The sequence below is a fragment of the Microtus pennsylvanicus genome, chromosome 18 (assembly GCF_037038515.1).
Source record: "Microtus pennsylvanicus isolate mMicPen1 chromosome 18, mMicPen1.hap1, whole genome shotgun sequence".
In the NCBI taxonomy this organism is placed as follows: domain Eukaryota; kingdom Metazoa; phylum Chordata; class Mammalia; order Rodentia; family Cricetidae; genus Microtus; species Microtus pennsylvanicus.
In genome coordinates this window covers 17,725,313-17,746,419 of record NC_134596.1, presented here as the reverse complement: position 1 = coordinate 17,746,419, position 21,107 = coordinate 17,725,313, and the positions used below count along the sequence as shown (strand labels likewise).

General features: G+C 46.1%; 1 protein-coding gene across 3 annotated transcripts in view; it reads right to left on the bottom strand.

Moving 5' to 3' along the window:
* Ttc23 (tetratricopeptide repeat domain 23) overlaps positions 1 to 21,107 on the bottom strand; it is a 72,838-nt gene that overhangs the window by 20,224 nt on the left and 31,507 nt on the right. For 2 of the 3 annotated variants that reach the window (XM_075952944.1, XM_075952945.1), the window contains exons 6-7: positions 19,314 to 19,491; positions 5,929 to 6,034 (exon numbers count right to left, since the gene is read on the bottom strand). In XM_075952944.1, the coding sequence (XP_075809059.1) occupies positions 5,929 to 6,034; positions 19,314 to 19,491 (284 nt within the window). The remainder of the gene's footprint in view (positions 1 to 5,928; positions 6,035 to 19,313; positions 19,492 to 21,107) is intronic. The other variant, XR_012908309.1, reaches the window with a different exon arrangement.

The following is a 21,107-nucleotide window of genomic DNA, read 5'->3' as shown; positions in this document are numbered from 1 at the left end:
TGCCGATAGAACAGCCCCTACCTGTGCTCTTGGGCTGGGTTACTTGTATTGCTAGCAATAGGGATGTGACATTCAGTGTGACCACCTCTCTGGGTGGAGGGTATGGGAAGGAGGCAGTGTGTAGTCTCCATTCTAAAGCTTTGGCTGCCTTTAATTTGCTGAATGACCTTGCACTCCAGTTCTCTAGATTGAGTGTGACTTCCAGAAGTTTCTGAAAGGGGAATCCTTCAGTGTTGGCAAAACAAACAAACAAAAAAGCCAGTAAGAAGCTCCTTTTCCTTCTCTTGGCCACATCCATTTCTCCCTTGCTTCCCAAGGGGCTCAGAGCAGGTGTGGGAAGACACCTGCTTGTGTTGCTCACAGGCAGGCAAGTGCAGGTTGGTCGGCATTCTTATAAGCTATGAGCCTTGAGTAGAGCGGTGGGGGTGAGGAAGGTTCTCTCAGAGCACACAGGGCTCTGGGGATGGGAGGACTGAGGAGGAAAAGGAGATCAAGAGCAGCAATCTCAGGATGAAGGGACATAGAAAGTCACCAGAGGTGGTGTCTCTCGATTCCTGCCACCCCACAGCTCCACCATGGCGGCCTCAGGGGAAGGACTGGAGGAAGCAGCTGAGGAGGGCCTCTGGAAGGTGAAGGCTTAGGACAGTGGCTGCTCCCTGGGGCCGTGTTACCTGCCAGGAGACCCCCAGGCTCCAACAGCAACAAATGCCTGGGGCCACCTGACTTCTGGTCTCTCAGGACACTCAAGGTTCAAGGAGCAGAGGAAGGGTGGGGTGTGCCCATGGCAAGCAGAGCAGAGAGGACACAGGAGGAGGAGTTGAGGAGAAGGGGAGACGAGGAAGGTCAAGGAGACTTTAAAAGAGAAAAATCTTCAGAAACACCTTTTAAAAAAATTTTCTACCTATGCAAAATGCAGGGAGAGGCTAGGACCAGTGGGGGACGGGAAATATATGTATTTGTATAGAAGAAATTGTACACAGGGAATCCAGTTACTCAGAAATCCCTGTCCCTAGGCTCCAACAGAACTAGAACTCTTAGCCTGCTGGCGCCCAGGACCACATGGGGCCATTTCCAAACAAGGCTGCCTGCACTGAGCAGGCCCTGAAGCACGAAGGTTTACACTGAAATGTACTTGGCTGGGGACCATTTCATCTTAATATCCTTAAGGAGAAGCGTTATAAACACAAGGCCAAGGCCCTGGACACTTAGCAGGGTTGGGAGAGCTGTTAATACCAAGTTTGTCTATGGCTGCTCTGGGAAGCTGGCCAGGCCCAGGTTAGTGACATTCCACCAGCCTGAATTGGGAATCTTCACGCAAGCACAAGCCTCCCAGACTTCTAGGGCAGTTTTGTCTGTGCGAGGAATGCAGGATGGCGCGGAGCAAAGGCACCAGCTCCGGCATGTGGCCTGAAACCCTTACGTCTGGGCCAGTGGCATCGCTTTTTAGCAGACAGTGCCTTCAATGGACATCCAGTAGAAAGCAGAAGCAGACGGGCAAGACGGGAAAATCCTCAAATGGGAAATTAGGCTTTTTAAAGATTCTGTTGTTACGTTTGTTTTTTTTTTTCTCCAAAAGCAAAAGCAAAGCCAAAAGTCTATGTGAGGTACAAACAGGTTTAAATATAAAATATAAAAGGCCAGATTGCCCCGTGATACTCTGAAAGACATGCAGGTTTGTTTCTGGAGGATCTGGTTAGGACTCGGGGCGCCAGAAGTGATCACAGTCCAGGTCAGAAAGTCCTGGGTGGGTGAGAGCAGGGGCAGGGATGGGGTGGAGACTGGGATAGACGCTCTAAGTTCCCAGTAGTCCTCCTCCCTTCTTCCTGCAGGGGGCAGCAGAGGCCTGGGCAGTCCTCAGCCCTGGGTGGGAGTCTCACAGCCTTGGCTTGGTGGCTTCCTCTATGTGAGGGGACATCAGAGAGATAACAGGCACGCGGGGGACTGTGCTTGCTTGGTCTCCAGCTGTATTCCCTGCCTTCCGTGTCTGTCCTGTTCCTGCTTTCAGAGAGAAGTTGAATCCCTGGGCCCCCGTCAGGCTGTTCTTGTTCGGCCCATGCACAGCTCACTTGCAGGCACAAGCTACGACAAAGCCTGGGTCTCCATGAGCTGGCTAGGCCACTTGGTTTCCAGTCTTGTCTTCATCTGCCACCGAGGGAACAAAGGCTCTGACAACAGCAGGCTTCAACAGTTGGAATAATTGCGGGGGGCGGGGTGGTTCCTCCACACAGGTACTCATTTCTGATTTACTTGGGCCATGGAAGAGTTTGTTTTACACAGCTCTTTTGAGGTCCACACTGCTACCGGACAACAGGCGTGGCATGTCCTTCTACCCCATGGGCTTCTCTGCCAGCATCCTCACTTAGCATGTCCTTAGCTTAGCTTTAGTAGCCAAATTGCCCATCAAATCACCACTATTATCATCAGGGTGATAGCGGTCCTCTGATTGGCAGGTGCTGAATCTGAAAGGGACCAATCAAGGAGCAGCCCTCAGGCTCCTCTGGACCTGGTGCAGAAAGAGGGACAGAGACAGACAGGAAGAGCTTCTCCCGACAGAGAGAACGTTCTGGTAGGAAGAACTGGCTGTGGGAGCATCTTTGAAACGCTGGAGGTGAGGGGTCGCGCTTCTAGGGCTGTGGAAGGTACTGACAGCAGCCGGAGAAAGCGCAGTGGCTGCGCACAGTTCTCACGCTGCTGCCGCCGCTGCCATCGCTATTCCCTGTGTCCTGGAGTCACTTCTCCCTGTCCTGTCTCCAGCCCCGCCCACTCTCCAGCCATTCCACTCCTCAAACACCTCGCGGAGCTCTTTGGATGCCCATCAGGAAGTGCTCTCTCTGGTCAGCCCCAGGGGCTGAGGGTAGACCTTGTGCAGGCCTGGTCCTGACCCTTTCCCAGAGGCTCTCTACATCCTTGTCCTTAGGCTGCCCTCACTCATCCAAGGTCCCATGTTTGCTCCAGACTCCACAGGCTCTTGCACGGAGGTAGGGAAAGAAAGGAGGGAGGTATAGGGCCAGTTCTTACGTATAACAAATGATAAAAAAGCATCTGGGGATGACGCTCTGGGCGCAGACCTTGATACTCAATGGCTTGGAAAAAAAATCACGTTTTCTATTGACTAAGAATCTTCATCTAAAACTGGAGCTAAGTAAAGCAAGGCCAGTGTGTCCGATGCCGGGATGAGTCATTTAGTACACACATCGTCTGTACCATAGAGGTGCTCCTATCACCTCCACTTTGTAAGGGAGGCAAACCCAGTGTGTGTGTGTGTGTGTGTGTGTGTGTGTGTGTGTGTGTATAAACTCTACACACACACACACAAAACAACTCAATTTGGATTATCACCGATTCTATGAAGGGCAAAGCAGATGGGTCTAACAGCGCCTTGGAACGATACCCTCTCTGTGCATCATCTCTGTTGGCCAGCATTCACTTCCTATAGTCAACAAGGGAGTCCACTGTGTATTGGGTGGGGCTCAGAACCAGAATAGCCTCCAGGCAAAAGGACCGTTTTTTAGCCTTTGCCTCTTTTAGCTGTCAGTTAGGGTCATCTCTCAGAAGAGACCATTGTCTTCCTCTACCTCTACCCGTTTTAAATGCTCAGAACCTACCAGTTGTCTTAACTCAGGAACAACCAAGATGTGTCCTCACCTTAAGGTTTTGGTGGCTGAATTTCCCATCAAATTGCCACTATTGTTACCAAGATGACAGGTGTTTCAGGTGTCCTCTGATTGGTAGGTGCCCAAATCTGAAAGGGGTCTAACAGAGAGCAGCTCCTGTACCCACCTGGAAGTTGTCAGTTTGGTGTAGAGCAATGAAGAGAGAGCGAGAGAGCGAGAGAGAGAGAGCGAGAGAGAGCGAGAGAGAGCGAGAGAGAGAGAGAGAGAGAGAGAGAGAGAGAGAGAGAGAGAGAGAGAGAAGAGGCAGATACGGCAGGAAACAGCTCTGACCATAGTGACAACTGAAAGCAGGTGCCGGTGCTCTCAAAGCTGCTGTTGACACCTTTAACCTGAAGCCCGTAGAAGCAGGGCATGACCTCCAGTTTTACAGAAACACTCCCACAGCAAGTTCTTCCCACCTTATGACAAACGTCCGACAGAAGCTACAGGTCTGGACCCATGGTGGTTCACCTTGTACTTATGAGACTGAGGCAGGAGGACTGCCTTGACTGAGTTTGAAGTCAACCTAGGCTACAGAGTAAAACTTTGTTTCAAAAAAAAAATACATTTTAGCTGGGTGGTGGTGAGCATTCAGGGAGGCAGAGACAAGTGGATCTCTGTGAGTTCAAGGCCAGCCTGGTCTACAGAGTGAGTTCCAGGACAGGCTCCAAACCTACCTAGGGAAACCCAGTCTCGAAAAAACAAAAACAAAACCATATCAAAAAAGTGTTAAGTTCTTTGGAACCATAAATGTAAAAGTGGTTAAGGTAGAAAACCTTATATATTTTGAAAAAGAGATTAAAAATCAAACAGAATAAAGGAAGCCTTGGACCCCAAATTTCTATCTTTCATGTTGTGCACAGATGAGGTAAACTATGAGCCATGGCAACTTCCTTATAGAACCGCAGGGCTACCTGGGATCAAAGCTGCCCCCACACTCACTTTAACCTTAAACAAATATTTTAATATTTAAACATTTGAGGTAGTTACCATCAACCAGCAATTGGAGGTTTCACCTGAACATCCAAAATGTCTTCCTTCTCTGGACAATAAAAGCTGCCTGCCACGTGCAGCCATGTTGCTAGAGCCACACAGCAAGGCAGAGGCTCCTTTAGCTTGCCGTGGTCCTCACTGCTCTGTGTAGTCTCTCATTCTATAGTCAACGGCCGTCTGCCATTTGCTTAAGTTTCCCTTAACTATCTGATACGCTCACACTGTCTAGACATTAGATTACTGTAGAGATTGGGGTCCATATAGATATCTGGGTTGTGTGAGATTTATATTTTCAATGTTTGATTAAGAGTGACAGAAGTTTCTTTCTCTCTCCCATTAATGGAGCGTAAGACAACAAAAAAGCTGTCTAAGTCTGGGGCTCTTTGACGGTTTTGAAGGTGCATTGGACTACCTTGGGTAGATAGAATGCTCAAAGCGCGGGGGGGGGGGGGGGAGTGGTGGGAGGACTAGCAATTCACTTGGCTCTTCCTTCCATCTCTGCTCGGGCTCTTCCAGGTCTGCTGGGCGAGCCAGGTGGGTGGAAACAAGAGGGTAACCTATGGAACCCTGCACCAGCTCCTGCACAGACCAAGTCCCTACGTGGCTACGATCTTTTTGGACCAGGTTGCTCCTTGGGGCTTCCCCTTCACCTCCTAAGTGGGGCCTGTTACCCTGACTCCTGCTTCCTGAACTGACTCCACACTCTTCCAACACTGACTTCTGTCATCCTGGAATCAATGTTAGTCACGATGATTTCTATCTGATATCTTGAAATATACCTGTATTCTGTGTAGGCTACACACCATTTCTGAATAGCTTGGTCCCACCAAAATCACTAGAATGTGTTTCCTGTCGCACACAGGAGGCCAGGATGGTGGAGCGGAGAATCCCCAAATCCCATGTTCTAACTCTCCTGCCAAGATAAGAAACTGCATACTGAGCGGCAGCTTCCTTTTGAAATCCTGACACTGTGTACATTTTACCCAGGCCGAAAGCCCTGCCAAGTGAGCTCGGAGTTCAGAGCTGTCGCCCCATAGCTCAACAGTAGTCACCTTGGAAAAGCAGAGATGTCCCTATTGGCTGCCTGTGCATGAATTCCCATTGTTTATAGCGGTGTTTTGGATGAAGGGTGACCTTCTGAAAGGTTAAAGGACAGATAGAGGAAAGCCCAGGGAAGCTGCACAGCAGCTGAGCCACAGGGCAGAGGGTTCATGCCACAGCCTCACCCACCAGTGACACACGCCCAAGCCGCTTGTGTAGGAGAGAGGGGGTCTGTTCTCACCGTATTGCTCGTGCCTCCCAGAAGCAACAGCAGCCCGGGCAACAAAGTGTGCAGAGTCTGCAGCCTCCTCTGGGGAGGGATTTTTACTCAGGACGATGAGATGTGCCTGTCACCACAGAGAGAAAGAAACAAGGTGTTTACTTGCTTGGCAGCAGCAATGGGAAACCATCCTAGCAGTGATAAGCAGAAAGCCAAGGAACTTTCCAGCACGCTGGAAGGGATGATTGATGAAGAAGTGCAATTGACTTTTGGGAATTTGAAACGCATTGGGTGGAGGCCAGAACCCTGGATGCAGAATTCACTTGGCTGGAAAACGCAGCTGGAGGCAATCTCTGAAATAAATCCTTTAAAAGCTTATGGTCATTTGACTCAGCAAAGATGACCAAGATGTGGGGGTGGGGGAGGGGAGGAGAGTCTCAAGAATCTCAAGAAGTGAAAATTTCTATTGAGGTGCACAGGAAGCAGGCAAGCCCAACTCCTGGCCTATTGCTCAGCCACAGTGTTGATCCTCCTGCAGAGGGGCAGCTTGCTCTCAGAACCCCAAGCTCCCCTGACTGCACACTCTGCAAGAGACCCACGGGGAGCTGCTCAGTTCCTTCGTAATAAAGTTAATTTTAAAACCGCTCAATAGAAAAAATGGTATTGTATAAACACAACAAAAAAAATCTGTTCAAATAAAATATCAAATATAACCCTTCAAAGAAAACGTTACTAATCATCTCCCTGTCGACATTTCAAATCGGAAAAAAATAAAATTGGGCTCAGTGGTTAAGAGCACATACTGTTCTTGCAGAGGACCAGAGTTCGATTCCCAGCACAGACATCAGGCAGCTCACAGGTGATCTCACACATAGACACACACACTTATGTAGGAAGGAGAGCAGAGATCTCTTCTCACCCGTGTGTTTTGCACAGAGACGCGCACACACACAAATAAGTAACAATTAAAATTTAAAAAGACCGCGAGTAATATGTTTACATCCCTCCAATAATCACTTGAAGAATGCCTACTGGGCAAGCTGCAGACAGTCATGGGAAGCTGGGCTAAATGATCTGATATGATGTGCTCATTCAGGACGGTGGGCGGCTTGGGGCTACTGCCAAACAGTGCATGCCCGTTACTTTTCTTACTCTTTTTTTTTTTAAAGATGTATTTATTTAGTATGTATACAACATTCTGCCTCCACGTATGCCCACATGCCAGAGGAGGGCGCCAGATCTCATTACAGATGGTTGTGAGCCACCATGTGGTTGCTGGGAATTGAACTCAGGACCTCTGGGAGAGGAGCCGGTGCTCTTAACCACTGAGCCATCCCTCCAGCCCACTTTTCTTACTCTTATGAGAAAATAACGGACACAAACAGCTTACCCTAGCTCACAGGACAGTGGCTATGTCACGATGGGAGGGATGGTGAGAGGAGCACCAGCCTATTGGTCACCCTGTGCTTCCGTTATGAAGAAAGAAGGGTGCTGGTACTCCTCAGGCTTTCTCCTTTCCCCTTTTTCTTGGCCTGGGACCCTACTGGGTGGGAGGAGTCAACCACTTGAGGATGGGTCTCCTGCTCTCTCCGTTTCCTCTCTGGAGACATGAGACCCCCTCATAGACATGCCTAGAGGTGTATCTGTTAGGAGTCTAAATCCAGCCATCTTAGCAATGAAGATTAAACCCCATGGAGCAACACAGAGAGGAAAACACTAGGCTGGGCAGGCAGAATGTGACAGCAAGCACTGAGATTTAAGCTGTACTTTAGTTCTCATTTGCAATGCAACACTTACTTTGAGGATACTTTCTATGATCTTCAATTTACGTATGCAAACTGAGAGTGCTGACTGGGTCTGGAATATTCCCCAGAGGTGCCTGTGTTAAAGGCGTGGTTCCCAGCTGGGTGCTCTGAGATGTGCTGGAACTGTTAAAGAAGCCGGGGCCTGGTGGGAGATTTGGGGCCATTAGAAGTGTGTTCTGAGAGAGGATTATGGGACTCTAGGGTCTTCCTTGGTTTTTCTGGCCACCATGAACTAAGCATCATGAACTCCAACCTTCAAAACGGTGACCCACATAAACTTGTCTTCCTATTTGGGTGGGCAGTCTTCAGAGTGGGTTACAATACTGGGACATTGACAGAATAAATGGTCCAAATATCTCACAGTAAAGAGTGGAGGTAAGCTCTGGCTTTCATATGCAGGCTTCCAATTCTGCTTTTGTACCATGTCCTAAATGTTGCTATTCATCCATCAGCCACGGTGTGAGACAAGGCCAACTGATGCCAGCACATGGGCGGGAGCAATGATTTAAGAGAGGAAGTCATCCTAGTGGGGTCTTCTGGTCTGCACCAAGGAGCACTCCCATCTCTGAATGTGTCTCCAAGCTTACAGTCAAGGAGAGGTGGTATTGCAACGCTATGTTGCCTCATTTGTTAAAATCCGAGCAGCCAAAGCTTGGGCTTGCTTGCCCCAGCCACCCCAGGTGGCATTGTTGGAAGACTCAGAGTTCTTAAGCAGAAAGGCTTGGATATAAAACAACCTTGCTCACTACTAGAATTCTTGTGAAAGAATTGAACAAGGGAGCTGAGGAAGCCCCAGAGCAGTCACTAGTTTCAAATTGGCACCAAAAAACTGTTCTTAAACTCTGATTTGCAATACTGAAATAATAGCAATTTCAAAACACAGTTTCATGGACCGCCATTCAGACCACAGGGCTGAAGGGTGGAATCAAGTTATCAAGGGTTTGGTGTTTGCAGAAAGAAAAGAAAGAGTAAAACTGCCCCCCAAAGAAAAACACCATGTGGGCAGACTGTACGTCCTCCTGGCTATTCACCCCCACAGCCCATTGCTGGAGAGGCCACTGCAGGATGCTCAGGAAGGCTTTCCAGAGCTCTTTACAGAGATTCAACACACCAACATATGCTGTTTCAGACTGAATAAAACTCAAATTGCCAAGGTTTTCTGTTTCCTTTCTATTGCCGTCACAATGCAGGGAAAGGTAATAAATTTTCCCATCACAATTATTTTCAAATGAATAATTACATGTTCTGGAAGGATCACAAGTTGCTTCTTGCCTGGAGGCTGAAAGTGACACCTTCCAGTAGCAAAAGAACAACAACACTAAACATCCATTTACAATAGCAAGAAAACGGGTCCCAAAGGCTCAAGGCACTGGTTCTCAACCTCGTGATGCTGTGACCCTTTAATACAGTTCCTCAAGTTGTGGTGACCCCCAACCATAAAATTATCTTCTTTACTACTTCATAACTGTAATTTTTCTACTGTTGTGAATCACAATGTAAATATATGACACTCAGAATATCTGATACGCGGGGTCTTTCGACCTCACTGGGGTGGCGGGCCACAGGTTGAAAACCATTGGTTTAGGAGCTCTGAATTCATCACACGATTGTCCTGACCGCAACGCTTTCCTGCGTGAGAGGCTGATACTATACAAGCAAACACTGATCATATATTTCATAAATTCAGTGTCTGATTGAATTTATTACTTAGTGTTCAGGAAGCTTTTTAAAATCACATGTGGGAGGGGGGGTGCAGAACACCCAGGGTGTTTAAAATGTGTCAAATTAGCATCTCATTTATTCAGTAAAAATTCCATTCATTTTGGCTTCGTTTAATTTATTCCTATTTGGCTCAGTGTTATTTTAATTTTGAAGTGTTTTCTACTTGCCAGATATTGTGCTAACACTAGTTCACACACAAAAATATCAAGCTGGTTTCAGTTTGAAAGAGGATCACAGATGAGCCACAAAAATGTGGGGTGCCTGGATTGTGGAATCATACAGACGCGTCTTACTATGTTTTTGCACTTAGCTAACTTCCTCTCTGTGTCCCAACTTTTATAATTTTTAATGGATATTGAAGGCATCTGTGTACAGGTTAACCAATAGAATGATCTCATGCTCAGGTGTCCAGTCCCAAGGCCAAGGTCTTTACTATTTACACCAGAAGAACAAAGAAGGGACATTCTCTGTGAGTGGAAAGATGAGTGGTAAGTAAAGACCAGCGACTCTCAGCACTCTGGTGACCTGTAGGAGGACCCAGGGTGAGCACCCTAATCTCCTTCCATGCCCCGTTGACTTACAGGGAGGACCCAGGGAATCCTCCCTACTGTCCTTCCATGGTCCAGACTCTGTGACTGTCAGTCAGAGAACTGTGAACCCGTACTGCCTCCTCTCTGGGATGCAGGGCAGGACTAAACAGCACAGAGAACATAGAATGGACTAGAAGGAACACCTTAAAGCAACAAATGTCCCAACGCACATTGTGCCTCTCCGGCATTTGACAGACACACTTTCCTCTCCGTGCTATCTTGCTCGACTGCCCAGGTTCTGTTTGCGCCCCTGAAGGCAGCATTAGTTGCTCACTGTAGGTTCAGGAGCTGTGACTCTACCGCATCGAGACAGCTTCTAGTGCTCTGCTCAGCTGCCCCGCGTGCCCTCCGCGTGTCCACCCTCTATCACGAAACCCTCACATCCACAGAAGCTTAATCTGAGACGGTGAAAATGGGGATCCTTCTACGTATCCGTTAGTAGGGAAGCAGATGTAGTTTGGTTTATTTGTACACTAATTTATCTCTGTGGATATATATTAACCTGGCTACAGGTCGGAAACACAAAAAAGGCAACTTACAAAGAAATGAAGACATCCAAGCCCCAGTGATCTTCAGCCCTCTTTTCCTCAAGGACCCCTTCTTATTCTGCACAATACCATCCATGGGAGTGGCACTTCTCCCGCGAAGCTGGTGGAGCAGCCTGGACGCCTACTCCCCTGCACCCCCAACCCTCCCCCTTCCTCTTCCACCTGGCTGCTGCAGAAGGGCCTCCACGGGACATGAAGGATAGGTGACAAGGCCTGAGAGGGATAGGAACACAAGAAGCAACTGACAAGGCTGGCGGTTTTGCAGTCCTGTTGAACTGGAGCACAGCTGCAACTTTAGAACAATGCTAAGTAAAGGAGCGCATCCACACCCCTGCCGCTGGGAGTGAGAGCACTGGAGGGCGAGGAAGTGGTGACCATGACGATGACACGAGTCCCGCTCAGGCATTGGACCCCACTGGTACTCTATAGGGGCCATCACAGCAACTCCTTCATCTCTATTCATTAACCTCCCCAGGTGGGGTTCCCCCTTATGTCTTCTGTCTATCCGTCCTTCCTTCCTTTCTTTCTTTCTTTCTTTCTTCCTTCCTTCCTTCCTTCCTTCCTTCCTTCCTTCCTTCCTTCCTTCCATCCGTCTATCCATCTATCCATCCATCCATCCATACATCTATCTATCTATCTATCTATCTATCTATCTATCTATCTATCTATCTATCTATCTATCTATCTATCTATCTATGTTCCTCAGTATCCTATAGTGATATCCTTACCAGCTGTCATCCTAAAATTGAGGCAGAATGCTAAATAGCCTCAAATTGGACTTTTAAAATCAACTGGGTTAAGAAAACAACAAATAACCTTTAGTCTCTCACACTAACCAAGCACATTTATTGAAAAAAAAAACCTTATTCAGGAGAGTAGCCATGGCCATCTTCCTCAGTCCCTGTCAAATAGCAGAGTGGGTGTTCGTTCTAGTATCTCAGGTGCATGTCTGGAGGAAGCCGTGGAGTCCTCTACTCAGATCTGTCTCCCAGTCAAGGCAACCAGAGCCAGGGCGGGCAGACTCTTATCTAAGTGGGCCTGATGCCTTGCATCTGTAAAATGTGCGGTGTTCCCTGAGGCGGAAACTCATTGGTTAGTAAAAAAAAAGATAACAGTATTTCTACTTATGCAGAAATACTCAGACACAGGGTACCTGGGGGACTGGGGATAGATTTTTGTCTCCTCCATTTTGTCAGAGAGAAGTCTTCTGATACAGCTAAGTGCAGAGGGAGTATACCCGTAGCCCAGGGTACCTTTGTGGACTTAGAATACGTTTACCTAGACAATAAAAACACACAAGGGGTTGGTAACAAAGTCTCAACTTAGCAATAAACAGACAGGGTCTCTTTGTAAAGCAAAGGCAAAAACCAGGGAGAGACTGGGGAAGGAAGGGGACCAATTATGGGCAGGTACTTAATCTGCCAAGTATGGTGCTAATCAGATTATATACTATTTTGTTTAATCCCAAAGGACCAGTGACAGATGCTGTCTCTGCTTACAAGCAAGGAAGTGAAGTATCAGGGTCACATGGTGGGTCAGCCCAGGGCACAGAGTCAGCCTAAGGCCGACAACACTCAACTGCATGCTGTCTTGGCCCAAATCGTTATCAAACCAACCAAACTCACAGAAAGAAGACGTTCTTATCAGTGTAATGGACAACTATTTAAGGGTCAGTAAAAGGGGCTGCTAAGTGTTAGACTCTGCCAAGAAATAAAGGAAAGTGGCCAGGGTGTGGTGAGGTACCAGGATGTGGATGCCCAGGCTGCTTCTGAGAACTGTGGAAGCAGGGAAGAAATGGGGAAGTGAGGGATGGAACAGACATCCCTGTGTCTTCCACCTTCCGCCTTTGTTGACAAGCTCAGGCCCATTCATCACCGTGTCCCTGCGTCCCTGAGGCATGAGCTTTTCTGTGCTTATTTATAACTGGCCAACTTTCTGCCTCTGCCCCACCACAGATGGCCATTCCATCTTCGGCTTCTGAGGTGACATCCTTATGCAAGATAGGTCAGATTACAGTGCAAGGTGGCCTCCAGCCTCTGGTCCAGTAGGGAAGTCTCTCCTGAGGGGCTAGGGCTGCTGGAGAGGCCTGGCCAAGCAAAAGATGGTCCTGGGAAATCCCCTGGGGGGAGGGGAAGGGGAATTAGATGAACGGAAAGTCACTAGGGGTAGACATCTAAAAACGGAGGCCCTGGGCTAGGCCCGTTTCTTTTAATAGTCACAGAGAGTCCTTCGTGGCTTTCCTCCAGAAGTCAATTTTATCTCTCCAAAGGGCTTTGGGAGAAGTCCTGCTGTTTATAAGGATTAGCACAAAAATAGACATGTCAAGGGTTTACATTTTCTTCTGCTTGCAAGTACAGGCTTTCTTAAAAATTAACTAGATTTTAAACGTATTATAGTCTTTTAAAAACCTTAAAATCCTAAGTGGTGGAAAAGAAGATACAAACTGAAGCAAAACAAAACAACAAAATCTGTTTACGTGTTTCACCCTTGCTCCCACTCCTACAGTCAATCACTATGAACAGCTTCCTGCACGTGTGTGTGTATACACACGCGCATGTGCATGCGCGCGCACACACACACACGCGCACTCGGTAGACACACCAAATGTACAAGGGTGCCATCACAGCGTGGGCTTGCCTCTCTCGTCCGGTCTGTAGGCAGGCAGGTAAACAGCTATCTTTAATAGCTGACGACTGAGGTTGAGGATGATTTTTAAATGGCCTTTTCCTATTTGATCTCTTTTCTGTAAACTGCTCTTGCCTTTTGTCCATGTATCTAGGATTTATCGCTTTCATCTACATTGTGTGAGAGACTCTACATTTTCCCTTTGACTTTCTTTACATTATAGAAACCGTCACTCAGCAGCACTCTTCCGTTTTTCCTCGCTGTCAAATCTCCCCGTCTCCCCATCTTCTTTCCACTCTGTCACCCAATCTATACCATCGGCAAACACGCAAACGGACGACGTTCAAGCAGTGTCAACCCTGGGCACCGCTGGCAGAACCTGTCACCATTCCTACAGGAAGGAAGATTCTCTGAAGGGACTTCTGAGCCCCTCCCTTTGGCTAGCAGACAACGGAAACAATAGAATTGCCCAAGACTCTCACGCGGCAAGAAGGAAAAGGGAAGAGCTTTGGTGCCAGCCAGAGGGGATCTTGTCTCTTGGAAAGAGATTTACAAGTTGTCGGGCATCGTTGCCGGAGACTGGAGCCAAGGCAGTGCCGACGGGCAGGACACAGCTTGGCCAGGCCGCTTTGTGATGCAGACTCCTCACCTCCCAATTGAACCGGACCCCCATTTCAGGCAGGGGTATCACTGGATCCCTGTTCCTTTTCTGTGTAACCACACTGATCATGTCTCCTTTTCTGCTTTTCACCGTTGTCTTTGACTGAACTGCTGAGCACAGATGGGTAGCTGACCTCAGCCTGCGGGGGGCTGTCGGGGGCAGACTCTCAGGCGTTACTTAAGAGCAAGGTCTTCCCCTTTATGGCTCCTACATTTATGTCACACTTAGATTTTTTCGTAAAGGATAAAACCTTTGCTAGCTTTTCAGAGAATTGAAAAAAATTTAAAGTGCCTTATTCAGATTATTTCGAATAAATGAATTATACTCGTGGTCAATCCACAGCAGATGCCCAGCTGATGAGGAAGAAGTGCTGCCGCCCACAGACGGTCCAGAGGTAGGTGGAGGTGGAAGCCTCCAGCTGTCAGCGCCCTTGGCCGACACAGGTGGGGACCAAAGCCGCATCTGCCAACCCTACGGACAAATGTTCTGATTTCATAGTGCTTTGCAAACCAAAGTCTCCTACTTTCGTGAGTGAGCAGCTCTGAAAATTGAACAGGAGAAATATGCCTCTCAAGTGTCAGAGTCAAAACATCAGTTCAAGCCAGCGCGGCCACAGTCTTCATCCCCTGCAAACAAACCACAAGCAGCTGCACCCACAGCAACCAAGTGTTGTGATTTTTCCCCCTTAGATAAGAAAATAAGGTGTGATTGCCAAAATCTGTCAATGAGGAGTTTCACAAAATGGAGCATTTGCTTTGTTTTCCTCAGCCCTGCCGCAGGCGGCAGACAGGTGAGCCGCAGTCTTTTAAAATTCCGGGACTTTCCTCGTGGAGTGGCTCAGCAGGATTTCCTTCACTCTTTCCATCTTAATGGGCTACTTCTTAAAATACTGTGGAACTTTCCTGCATTCTACTGAAAATAAAACGTTTTTCTCTCTGTGTGTGTTCCTCTCACTCCAAAGGAATGAGGAAAGAAAACCAACTGGGAAGAGAACAGAACCTCTTTGTGTGCATTTAATAAATGCCGGTTATGCGTGGTTTCCTTGGAGACCTGTGACCACTCCATTCCTTTCCATACCTCAGGTAAATCTCCTCAAGAAAAGGGGAACAGTGATAAGTGTTTAATAATTACTATTAATAAGGAGAAGTAGCTCACCCTGGCAGCAGGCCTGAGAGCTCACACAGCACTCGGTGTTCTGAAACCCGGAGCAGTTCTGTGACGCCGCGCACCTTTGTGGATTTGCTGTTAAGGGGCCGGGGGACAAGTCTATAATCACAGAACTTGGAAACTGAAGGGAGTCTGGACTCCAAGCCTGATTTTCTGACTTCAAATCCAATGGCATTTTCGATTTGCCAAGTCTCTCTTTATTTAAAATACTCTTTAACCTTTACTAACCTTAAAAATAAACAGAAGTAATAGTTAACTATCAAAGTGCCAAGTATTCTAAAAGCAAGTGACTTCCTCTAGAACCCAGGTAGAGAGAAACTCTTCTAACTCAGACTCAAAATCCAAATGCAACAGAAGATAGAAATTTGAACATACAGAGACAAATGAATTAGAAAAACGTCACCAATAAGCTCGACAAGGTTGTGATACACAAGACAGATGGACATTAAAAAGCATGCATTTCTCTATCAGTGACTACTGGGGGCCAGTAAGCGGGGGAAGGAGAACCGTGGTTGGAATGTAAAATGAAACTTAAAAAAATAAAAGAATTTCAAATACTATTAAAAACCATAGGTGACAAGATGTGTTGGTGAGGACATAGAGGAGGGGCAACCCTCATATCGGAGCACCTCATTGGTAGGAGTAGAAAACACTGAGGTCGCTTTGGAAAACAGCCTGGTGGCTCCCCTGACTCAGTGGTTATTCCCAGTCTTACACTCGAGAGAAACCAAAGTGTCTGTCTGTATGACACTGGAATAGAAATGCGTAGACAGCATTAATGATAACAGCCCCAAAGCACAAACAACCCAGATGTCTATCAAATGGTAAGCTGATACAAATCTAGTCTATCTAGACAGTAAATCACATGACAATGACTAAGGTGAAGATGCTAGATAGGAACAAACCATGGTTATGGTAAGTCAGACACAAGAGGCCATATATTGTCAGACTGTTTCTATGAAATGTCCAGAACAGGCAAACCCACACAGAGAGTAAACAGATAGTTTCTAGGAGGAAGAAATGGAAGATTAATGCTAATGGCTGCAGTAATCTCAAAAACCCTACAAAACTAGATAATGGCTGTAAAAATTTGTCAATGCAAACACCACTAAATTGTATACTTTAAGAGAATAACTTTAATGCTGTACAAATATACGATCTCAATAAAATATGAGCAAAATTTAAAAACAAATGACAACTTGGGTGAAAATATTTACAACATATATTATGGGTACCGGGATCAATATTGTAATATGTAAAGAGCCTTTAATAGATATGAAAGGCTAGATCAAAAAATCCTGTTTATAAATTGGCAAGTGATATAAGTCACACAAAACGACAATTCACAGAAAGAATTAGAGTGCCTTTAACATATGAAAAGATATTCCACTCCAGTTTTAAAAATAGAAATGCAAATTTAAGCTATATAGAAATGTCATTTCTCACCCGTCAGATTGGAACTAACTTGAAAGCCTGACAATACACTTTGTTGAACTAGGCTATGGGGAAACTGGTATTCTTATGCAATGTCTAGAAACACCAATGGCATGGGCCCCTTAAAGGCAACTCTGAAGAACAGCAGAACTAAAAATGAGAGAAAAATAGCAATCCATTCTGCAATAATATACAACCACCAAAACATACTGGACTTAATCTAGGGGCCTCACTCTACGGTGCTTTGAATGAGAAGGGCCCCAGAGGCCTGTAGGTTGGACACTCAGTTTGGGAAAGGATTAGGAGGTGTGGCCTTGTTGGAGGAAGTGTGTCACTGGGGGGTGGGCTTTAAGGTTTCAAAAGCCAATGCCATTCCCAGTTATGTCTCTCTGTCACACGCTTGATATGTATTTGTTACTTATTTAGTGGGGAGAAAGTGAGGGCTACTCCTAAAGGCAGAAGGAATGATAAAACAGAAAAGCAGTGTTCTACGACTATCATTGTTAAGAATGTATTAGGAAAGACTTATCAATAGATGCTAGACCCAGAGAGATATTTGACAGAGAGCAGACTATAGAAAGCTAACTAGGGGAAAGAGAGAAAACAGTTACTGCCCCGTGGGGAAACTATGTAACAACACAACAGGGTGATGAAGTCATCCATCTAGACAGATGCGCACTGTCTGAGTCGGTCTTTGGCCCCTCCAAGGCATCCCTTTGACCACGTGCATATATACATGTGTGTGTGTGTGTGTGTGTGTGTGTGTGTGTGTGTGTGTGTGTGTTGATAGGGATTTCCATATAGACAGATGGGGAAACAAATATAGGAAGTACTATAAATGGTGACTACGGTCTCACAAACAAGAGGCACCAGCAAATTCATTTCCCACTCATGCAGCGCCAAGGTCTCCTGAGAGGGAAAAACCCTGACATTCTGCAGTCACATTCGTATGGGATTCCCTGTCCTGGCTCATACTCTGAGACACATGCATTTCTGTACGTCATTGGTTCCTGTGCTGTGGCCTGCCTAACTCCAGTCCCTCACAGACTATTAGGTTTCCCTTCTCAAGTAAAAAACCCACACTGGCATGTCTACCACACTGTAAAACAATGTAACCAACTGCTCAGCTTTAACTAGCATATCTCGGTTGTATTTAAGCACACAAGCCTTTTCTAGAAAGACCCAGAGACGCCGGGGGGGGGGGGTGCGCTAGCACACTGTGGAACATGGCTCAGCGATGCCTCTCTATACTGAACTCAAATCTTTGCATGCACACTGCCAATACCAGGTCTTGTAGAAGCCACTTTCTCATTCCAGTGAGTTTTGCCACAAGTTGTGGCCCTTGCTGAATTAATCCGAACATAGTATCACTTGATAGATTACTTTTGAGTTTTAGAAATCAGTAAACAAAGGGAAAAAAAATCAATGCTTTGCATGGAAAAGTTTAAGGAATAATATTTGAAAAGCAACTTATGAACTCTATGACATGAATACGCTAAAGAGAAACTTCACACGATCGTATCAGGCTCAGGCAGGGAAAGAGGAATCCGATGGGCAGGGAGGACTGTTATGGCAGCTAAGCTGCTCTGTGTGGTTCTACGCTGTCAGGGTCCATGGCCCCAACATAAAAACCATTTTTCCCTAACTGGACCGGTACGGAGGCGCGGGGCATAATGAGACACAGTTCACACATCAATATCGGAAGAACATCTCAGGCTTCATCCACTCCTGAAGATCTACCCGCGTTTACTATTCAAACACCTTTTATCCCCCAGGTAAACCAAGGTGGAAACTCATTGATATTCTCTTTCTGGGGGACACGGGACTACAGAAACACCTGCCACTTAAGTCACCAGCTTGGAATCAACACCTCTCCCCAGGTGATCTATATATTAACAAAAGAGAAGGAGCCATACATCCTGAGTCTTTGTTAGGTGGCTAGCTTGTCTGGCAGGATTGCAGCTGCTAGTGCCCAAAGCATGTAAACCAGATCCTTAAAAACTCTCCTTCTCTCTCCCTCACTCTCTCCCCCTCCCTCCTTTGTTATACATTCTATTTGCAGTAAATGTACATATTCTATTTTTTTTTTGGAGAACCCTGAATGACGCACATGCCAAGGAGTCTCACAATGACAAGTGGAATAACAACTATCAATGCACCTTTAAATGTCTACAGGCAAAGATTTTAGACTGTAATTAAGAGGTCAAGTCATGGGCCGGAGAGATGACTTAGCAGTTATATATTGCTCTTGCAGAGGACCTAAGTTTTGTTCCCAGGACCCATGTCAGGTGGCTCACAATTGCCTATAATTCGAGATCCCAGGGATACATACCTCTGGCTTCCAAAGGCACACACACACATACACACACACACACACATACACACACATACACACATACACACACATACACATACACACATACACACACACATACACACACACATACACACACACATACACACACACATACACACTCACAGAGACGCACATACACGTTATTAAAAAAATAAGAATTATATCTTCTTTTCCCCTTTCAAACGTATCAGTCAGTTTAGTAGCATAAACTCTAAAGGAACTAATAAAGAGAAAGAGACTTCATGTGGGAACACTACTTGATTCTACATGTCATGTGAGAAATAGTCCCAGGCTGTCCGTGGAATACGCAGCCTGCAGCAGGGGCCAGTACCCTGCACTCACCTGCTTTGCTCTCTAATAAGAAACATCTGCTAAACAGCTCTGCTGACCAAGCGTTTTAATTATCTTCAGCAAATAACAGGGCCAGGCCTTTTCAGAGCTGCCATGGTTCTTGTGTCTAGCACAGCGTTGGTGGCTGGCTAGTGGATGGCACCTTACCCGTGAGAAATGATTGACAGCAGCATCGTAGAATCCCAGGGCTTGCTCCACACCTGCCAGTTCCCTTAGCACTGGTACACACTCGAAACTGTTTTCATCCCTGATGGTCTCAGTATATTCCAAAGCCTTTTGATAGTAGGGCAAAGCTTCTTTTGATCTTTTCTGACCTTGATACACCCTAAAAAAAATAAATCAAACAAAACAAAACCAAAACACAGAGGATTATTTTGAAATGAGTTACCATTCTAACTCTACTTGGCCTGATGGGATTTGCCTCTCGGACCCTGGAGCCCAGGTTTGTTTTCTGGAAAACTAAGCTTTTCCTCCAGAAAGAAGCGGAGCAAGATGGTCAGGAGGGTTGATTCTGGACTGACCAGAAAGGCTTAAGTACTGGCTTCCCATTTACCAGAGTCATGACTTTTAAGCACCTGTAAGCATCTTCCTCACCTATAAACTAAGAGCAACAACAGCATTATGAATATTAAATTAGCTCATAGTCATGAAAATAGCTAGTAGGGTCTCGACACCTAGTAAGAGCTCTGTAGGTGTTTTAAAGAAATACAGTGTTTCAGTGATGACGATCATACAGGACGCTGAGCTTCTGATAACTGATCTGTTTAGAAATTGTTGGACAATTTGGACAACTTTTTGTTGGACAAAGTGGCGCACGCCTTTAATCCCAGCACTAGAGAAGCAGAGGCAGGAGGATCTCTGTAAATTCAAAAGGCCAGCCTGGTCTATATGGTGAGCTCCAGGATAGCCAGAGCTCTATGGAGACATTGTCTCAAAAACCCAGAAAAAAATCCTGCCCATCGTGGGTAGAGGGATGGCAAGAGTACTTGTGCAAGTATAAGGTCTTGAGTTTGGACCCCAGCACCCAAGTGGAAAATCAAAGACAGTGCGCACACTCTTAACCCAAGAGCTCCGAGGCAGAAACAAGAAGGTTACTGGAGATCCTGTGTCAAGGGAATACGACAGAGACTGAAAAGGCAGAGGGAGGGGCGAGGGATAGGTGGAGGGAGGGAGATACTTTTTCTAGTATTGGTGATGATATGATATATTAACTTTGGGGAGGTTATAATTGAATAAAAACTCCCCAGTACCAAGATGACGCACAAATATGGACACACACACACACCCAACACTAACCCTGCTGGTAGCACAGGGGTTTATCTTGAAGAGATATTCAGCATGACAGGAGAAACACACAAGAATTTTTACCTTAGTTTTGTTATAATAATAGGTTAAAGTACAAAGTACTTCAATCCCACCATCAGGGAACAGTGATTGCAGGTCACAGTAAGAGTACACTGTAGAATGCCAGAGAGCCATTGAAGTGAATGCTGAACCTCATTAGCCCAGACACACATGCATTTCATGGTCTTTTATAAAACAGCAGGTTTTGAAGCTATTCTGTGTATCAGCTGCTACACGAGAGATTTTTATAGCTAATCTATAAGGCACAACAGCACAGAGAGATGTCACAGAGATGGTCATGAGGATGTTAGTGATCATTCTCACTGAGCAACTGAATTGTGAATGGTTTACTATTCTTGCTTATGATATTTTAAATTTCCCAAAGTCTCTTCTATATAACTGCTAGCTCTCGCTATATATAAAATGCTAGCTTAACATTAGAAGTAGAGGTGACTATAAAAAGTCTTAGTTTCTTAGGACAATGACATGTGCCTATAAGCTGGTGAGCAAGCAGAATAAGTGACATTTGCAATTTTAGTCTTCAAAATATTAAGACTATTGGAACTGTTTCTCTCGTGGAATAACTTTAGGTTCAAT